This window comes from Acyrthosiphon pisum, chromosome X (genome assembly GCF_005508785.2).
Source record: "Acyrthosiphon pisum isolate AL4f chromosome X, pea_aphid_22Mar2018_4r6ur, whole genome shotgun sequence".
Lineage (NCBI taxonomy): Eukaryota > Metazoa > Arthropoda > Insecta > Hemiptera > Aphididae > Acyrthosiphon > Acyrthosiphon pisum.
In genome coordinates this window covers 864,792-872,659 of record NC_042493.1, presented here as the reverse complement: position 1 = coordinate 872,659, position 7,868 = coordinate 864,792, and the positions used below count along the sequence as shown (strand labels likewise).

Genomic DNA, 7,868 nt, shown 5'->3' with positions numbered 1-7,868 from the left:
AAATTTATGAACTAACTAGCTACTAGAATGTTCTAACAATGTAGTATTACATGATTTAGAGATGTTCATATGCACTGTTATTCATAAATTAATGTACAGAAACAAGTTTTTTATAGAAATATTATTGAAATTGATAACAACATAATCTGATGACCATAAAAGTAATGAGAAATGTAATTGTTGCAAAAGTTAAACGACAGTTGATACGTTGTAAGGTTATAATGTTTAAATACAATTTTACCGGTGTGTTTCTCTTGTTTCTTTCCTATATAACTTCTTTCCTATGGGATTTGTCTAAAATAATTTTTAGGGTTAGAGCTTGAAAACTTTTTACTTGTTGTTGAGAATCTATTCAGAATCAAGTGTGCATGTGAAAATCTCTTTACAGTCTTATTCTTGTATGTAAAAATATTAAATAAATAATAATTCACCAATCGATATTCAACCCTTCATTTTTTTTACTCACATTTTATTATCATAACTATTGTTCCGATTTAAATGCCCTAAAAATGACATTTTAGAAAATGCATTTATGACCTAAAAACTCTAAAATAATGCCCTAAAAATATCAAAAAATGACCTTTTAAAAAATACATTATTTACAGAATAAATTCAAATTCTTATTAAATATGAGTAAACAATTTAAATATATTTGCATTACACTGTACAAAAGAAATAAATTAAAATTAAAAAATAAGTTAAAAATAAAATTACATTTGCATTAGACTGTACAGTAAGAATTTCTTTAATATTTTGGAATTTAAATAATTGACGGTTGGCTGCCAATAATTTTTTATGTACTGAAAATGTCCTTACTACATCAACTGTAGTGATAGGAGCTAACTTGAAAAATGTCAGATCGTTAGGTGTTAAATCTTCTGGAATAATATTTTCTGGATTAATATCTTCTCCTTCTAATATTTGACATAATTTTTTCTTTTGGTTAAAGCCTTTATTTTTAAAAAAATAGTTAAAATGAAAATAATTTATATTACGTAGTACTATACAACTACGTAGTATTTATATTTCAATGAGTTTAATTTTTTTAGTCATAATATGTGAAATTTGTCAAAAATGTTATCCGCTAAAAAATGCAAAAATAAATAAAAAAGCCCCAAAAAATGTTTGTGGTTGGAACGTGAAGTACTTGAAACATATTTGTAGCTTGGAAAGCATCGCGTAAGATATTAAAAAAAAAAAAATGCAAATGCATTGAAATTCAAGCCCTAATCACAACTATAGGTTATAACCTAACCTGTAATTAAAATATGTTCCTCAATAGTTTTTTGTTTTTCAATTCACTAAATTTATAGGTTTTTGAATATAAGATATGTAAAACATATAGCTGAGACTTGTCCCATTACAATGTTTGATGTAGGACTAACAAAACTACATGAGGGCGGACCAACAGCTGTGAAATGGCTTGATGAACTTAATAAAAGTTTGTGATTGTTTGTGTCAAATTTTTGTGATTCGTTTTTTTGTTTTTAGTGTTGATGTTACTATAATCTATTATACCTACTATAACCTATAACTTTTTTTTATGTATATCTTAGTTGACTGTTAATTATCATATTTATTTATTTGTTTAATTTTACTAATTTTATCTGCCTATACTTTTTTCATATCAAATATAAATAAATATTAAAATATTATTTAAGCTTAAATACAGAAATTCATATTTTAAACAATTATAATGATTAATATAATCTTTTCTATTACATTTATAATAATACAACTGTATACTGTTGCTACACAGAAAATATTAATTTGGTTAATAGTTAACCAGTTGTAGTCATAGACCTATAAACTAATAGATAGCGCATTCCACTCCACCCTGCCATCACTGCTAGGCAATCATATAACTGTATAACCATATAACTGAGAGAGAATGAAAATAAAGTAGTGAAGTAGCTTGCATAAGGTACTGTATACACATTTTACTACTTTGTTTCTTTCCTCGCTCACTTTATATTGTACACCTGATTTTTATCTCTAAGCGCTATCCATTTGTTTATAGGTCTAAGGTTTTAGTGGTAGTAGTACCTACCTTGTTAGCCTAAGCATGCTTTAGTGTGTACATAGAATATTATGTTCTATGGTGTGTATAAACTTTCAAATTTATCCATCGTATTTGAGATGAGTAGGTATCCTTTGAATGTACCATAACTGTATTTGGCGTATGTAGTACGTAGGTAAACGACACTTATGTAGGTACATGTAAAATATTTTAATTTTGGACGAAATATATAATATAATTTGTATAAATAAGGTAAAAAAATGACAACATTTTCGAGCTGCTTGAGGCCCGTGTGACTTTATCACTGATACGGTCAGTTATCAACAACGCATTATCAGCAACAGATTGTTGTCAATTTTTCCATCGCCAAGTATAAAATATGGTAGGGAAGGTTCATGCAAATTACAATAATAAATTTACTCCCACCTGAAAGTGTCAGTCGATCTCAATTGTGTCCACCGTTCAGACGGTCAGTGTTCTTTTTACCATTAATTTTTCTCCGCATTCCTATACATGTAATTTACAGCACTGCCTGTTTTTTTTCAATTTTGCGACCTTTTGTCGGTCGGCGTTTGTGTTCCGCCATTGATATCCATTTTCCGCTTACCTTCTACCAACCGCCATGTCTACTCTGTTGGTAATCGAATCAGCTATGGCTGGTCTGGTGATCGGTCGTGGAGGAGCTACGATCAAGAGCATCCAACAGGATAGCGGAGCGATGGTAAAACTAACCAACGGTGACACAGCAGACACAAAAAACGTGAAGATAATTGGCAGTGAAGACGCACAGCGTTTAGCCAGCGGCATGATAGAGAAGATCGTCGGAAAATTGCTGCGGTCTGAAACGATTTCCACGCCACCGCCGCCGCCCAGGCGTCAAACACGTGGTGGAGGTGCGGGGAGACCGCGAACGATCAAAAGAGCTAAGTCTCCGGAAGAAAAGATCAACTTCAATGACGATGTTTGGGAGGAAGTCCTTCGGGAGAACAAGGAAAGGGAGCTGGAGTTGTTACAATCGTTGCCGCCGATCATCAAGGATTTCTACGTGGAGCATAGTCAAGTAAAGGCAATGTCTGACGAGGAAGTTCAATTATTCAGAACTGCCCAAAACGGGATTACTGTCCAGTACGTGGTTGGCGCTGAATGTTTCCGACCAATACCGAAGCCAATAAAAACATTTGAGCATGCTTTTAGCTCATATCCAGATATCATGAAGGTGATTAAAAAACAGAAGTTTATTGTACCATCACCTATACAGTGTCAAGCATGGCCGATAATTATGAGTGGACATGACTTAATAGCTATTGCCCAAACGGGTACAGGCAAGACATTGGCATACATCTTGCCAGCTTTAATTCATTTGCTTCAACAGCCTACTCCGCGCATTAAACGTATTGGACCATCTGTGCTTATTTTGGGACCAACAAGAGAGCTCGTGTTACAAATTCATGATGAAATAACAAAATATTTACACAACAATATCAAAGTTGTCTGTGTATATGGTGGTGGTGTATCAGCATTAACTCATCAAGAACTTATACAAGCTGAAAAACCAGACATTATTGTGGCCACACCAGGAAGGCTTAATGATTTGGTTGGTATACAAGCCATTAAACTCGATCATGTGTCTTATATGGTCCTTGATGAAGCGGATCGCATGTTAGACATGGGTTTTAAGAATCAAATAGAATTGTCACTTAGACACATTCGCCCGGATAAACAAACAATTTTAACAAGCGCCACATGGCCAACAGCTGTTCAAAATTTAGCCAATTACTTTGCAAAAAATCCATTACATATTACAATTGGTTCTCTTGATTTATCTACTGTGGATACTGTAACTCAAAAAATTATAATACTTAAAGAACATCAAAAGGAAGGTTGGTTGGATAACTTCATTAGCAATGACCTTTCCAAGAATGATAAAGTCATAATATTTATGCGCAAAAAAACGTCGGTTGACAAAATGTATGAAAATTTCAATAGTAAAAATATTGGGTGCAGGTAATACAATCTGAACAGACAATATTAATTTTTATGAATTCAATTTGAAACCAGCCTTTTAATTTTTAGATGTATACATGGTGGAAGACTACAAGCCGATCGAGAAGCATCACTGGCCGACATACGTAATGGTGTTGTATCCATACTTATTGCTACAGATGTGGCATCCAGAGGAATAGATATTCATGATATTAGTTTGGTTATTAACTATGATTTTCCTTTAAATATTGAAGAGTATGTTCACAGAGTTGGAAGGACTGGTAGAGCAGGAAAAACAGGTTCAGCAATTACTTTGTTTTCTAAATATGATAAATTCAACGCTTCTGCCCTTATTGGTGTTTTGGAAAAGTCTAAACAACCTATTCCACCAGAATTATACACAATGACTTCTCATTAAAACATTAATTTAAATATTAAAATTACCTACACTACTATTTTACGCTTCAATAATTAAAAAATATATTTAATTATTTAAATTATAATATTATAATAATATTACTATTATTATTTATCATTACTTTCATTATCTTAATTTTTAATAATTTAGTATATTAAAGTTTATTATTAGTTTTCTTTGTTTTTATATTTGAAATAGATTGATTTTGAAAATAGCTTTGTATTATTTTGACAAACTATTATCATACCAAATATTTGTTTTTCAAGTTACAACACCTCGTACAACACTGAATTAATGTTTTTTTATTTTCATATTAAAGCTTACATTTTTTTAACATGAAAAAATAATATAAATGAAGAGGGCCTGGTTGGAATCTTCAGTATGAAAGAACTTATACTAGTAAGTTATACCTACAACAATATGTAATAATTATCTACATTGTTTATTTTAGATAAGCAATTCATGATACTAATGTCTTTTTTTGATTTCTGTTGTATTCCATAATATTGAATGAGGAGAGAGTTTGAGGTTTTTGGGTTATTTATAATTTTTGTTGTCATTCAGCTTAGAAATTACACATGGGTGAGCAGGGATTTAATTATAGATAAAAATTCATCTACAGGTTTAGATGGATGTTGGTATATTAGCTGAAGGTGCATTAATTGTCTTATTTTGTGCGGTATTGTTATATTCTCATAATTGTAGGATCAAGAATGTGTGTTTATGGTGCATGGTACTTGTTGTTTGATTGTTGAACCGAAGATAATGGCATTGATGTTGCGTGTGGGCATGATCTGATAGGATGCCGACGTGGTTGTTGAGTTATTTAAAGACCAGTGCCTGCTTAGAATTTCTAGGATGGTTACCTTCATAGACCAATAAACTAGTGGACTGTGAGTTACTTTGGTTTGGCCATAGATAAAATGACAACAAATTGTGCACTTCCTATGCTGCAATGCAAAAAATAAATACGGTGCTCCGACTGGTCTCCGCCCAAATCAGTGTGACCACATTCACCAACACTTAGATATTAGTTTTTTTTTTTTGAAAAATTGGTATTCCTAACCCAAATTTTTCGATAGTTTTTCGTTATAAGTTTGTGGCGGTGCGGTCGCCCGATCAATGAGAACCGCTAGATTAAACAATTAACATTAAACAGTTTCAATCCGTTGACATGGTCGTACTGATTCTGGCGGAGATTATATCAGCCAGTTTTTGTTTACATTTAAGTACACAATCCGTTTTCATTTAATCTGGGATTTGGCCAAAATATAGAGCAATAATTAATTATATTGGAATCTTTGAGGTGAATTTGACACCAAAATGTATTATTTCATGAAAATAAAATGGCCAACATATCTTAACTTTTTTTTGTGAAATTGACAACTTTGCATGAACCACTTATACAGGACTTCCACATTGCCAGTATCATTTATTAATCAACATTAACTTCAATATATATTATAATTTATATACTACTAGCTGTCACAACCGGCGTTGCCCGTGCAAAAGTTAAATTTTTCTTAACTTCTATACAAAAACGCGCCTAATATTATGTACCTTTGAACAATGTCAAGGAGCTTACAAACAACTATTAACTATAATATTATTAGACTGACGTAGAATGCACATAACATACATACACACATAGCAGCCCGACTTTCCTTTGCTAGATAAAATGTAAATAATTCAAAACACAGTTGACTGCACTGCTGATTCGTGAACAAGCAATTGATGTTAAAAAGAGACAATGTTATTAGTCAAATTGTTGTGGGGAAGAGAGTTCCAGTACAACCAGTACTATTTTGTGCAGCAGACTCTTATAGTATAAATAAATATACAATACAATGAAATCTAATTACTTTACAATACACTACAATACAAGTAAGCCAAATATAAACACTTACAAATACACAATAATACCATTTAAATTTTAAATACTTCACTGGTACAGTATTGTTATTTTACAAAAGTAATATTGTAGTGATTTTTGACCGACTACCCTTGAATCCTTTTTTTGGCTCCCTCAAATCACGTACCCTTATTCAATCTTTTACAGGTCGAGTGTGGACTCCCCGCAACAGAATGGCCTATTACTTTTGAAATTGTTGATGAACAAAAGTCGATGGATGAAGGTTTCCTATAACTACTCTAAATTCTTTGTTATATTACAACTGTTATATTCTGAATTGTTAACTTTCAAAAAATTACTATTCTGCTGTAATTATCAGGAGTATCGGACATAGATGTGTAGAGGTTGATTAGTAGTTGTAACTATCAGAACCAATAACATCGGTAAATGATTTGCTTGATCCAGAAAAGTTTGTTACACCTTTTATACTTATTGATTGTAGCAAAACTGATCTCTGATTGTGTTTCTAATTAACTAATTTGATTGTTTTTGTTTGTGTAGTTAGGCTCAAATTCCGCATTAAAAAATTATTTTAAATTCCTTACAGTGGCAGAGGTATTTTTTGGGGTAGCTAGCGAGGAAGGAAAAGATTATTTTTCTGTTAGCAATAATAATAACTTTTTTTTACATATAATGTTTACAGTGTCTTGTTTAACGGGCAATTTTTTTATAACAATTTCAAAATTTTTAAACACGCAGGTGTATCAATAGCAAAATCAACTTTATTTTTTCAAATGGCAACTAGGTACTATATTTTTTAATGGATTCTGGTAAAACTTTTTTTTCTGAAAATGTTGAGTCATATCATCAATTTTGGTTCGCTTAAATAAAATATTGACTTAAGTAGGTATACTTCCATACTTATTTATAATAATTATAAGAGTATTTAATAATAGGAATTTATGGATTAAATCAGAACATTAATCATCACCATCATATTCAGGCCCCCATTCAATCATCATTACTTCTAAATCTTTATCATCATGTCTTGTCAGTTAATTTCTATATCGTTAAAAAGCCTGGCATATCTAGTTATGCATTTCTTTGGTCACTTTATGATTAGTTGCTTTATCAGAACTATTTATTATCATATCTTTTAAAAAATTAAAAATACTTAAGTTAATTATGGCTCTATATAGGACTTATCAATAAGTATATTATGAAGTTGAAGTGTTTTGAAACCTCGTTTATTCTTTTTTATCCCAAGAAGCAAGAGCAAGTTTATTAGTTATCAAAAATTTTAATCCATTAAAAGTTTTTTGTTTTATAGATTAACTGCCAATTTTTGACAGCTCATACATCTGAAAACAATCAAATCTAAAAAAAAATATTGAGGTGTAAAAATAGAGAAATACAATATATTATATTATATAGAATATTTATTACCAGCTGTTTTTTAAAGTTGTCATCATTTACTAACTTAACTTCAATAGATAAAAGTGTATCATCAGTATCAATTAGAAAGTAAATATGCATGTTTAAATCAGTATTTTTGTTTGAGTTTACATATGTATTCTCGAGTTCTTTTAAATTAT

At 30.9% G+C, this 7,868-nt stretch overlaps 1 protein-coding gene and 1 long non-coding RNA gene across 2 annotated transcripts in view; one reads left to right on the top strand and one right to left on the bottom strand.

Annotated features, from left to right (window-relative positions):
- The window catches only part of LOC103310162, a 10,629-nt gene extending 8,357 nt beyond the window's left edge, over positions 1–2,272 (bottom strand). The window contains exon 1 of the long non-coding RNA XR_003838742.1: positions 2,051–2,272. This is a non-coding gene — a long non-coding RNA (uncharacterized LOC103310162). The remainder of the gene's footprint in view (positions 1–2,050) is intronic.
- Positions 2,273–2,401: 129 nt separating this feature from the next.
- On the top strand, positions 2,402–4,635 carry LOC100163480 (probable ATP-dependent RNA helicase DDX43). The gene is made up of 2 exons (XM_001950845.5): positions 2,402–4,024; positions 4,094–4,635. Exons 1-2 carry the CDS (start codon positions 2,643–2,645, stop codon positions 4,419–4,421), a joined length of 1,710 nt encoding a protein of 569 aa, XP_001950880.1. The 5' UTR covers positions 2,402–2,642; the 3' UTR covers positions 4,422–4,635.
- The last annotated feature ends 3,233 nt before the right edge of the window (positions 4,636–7,868 follow it).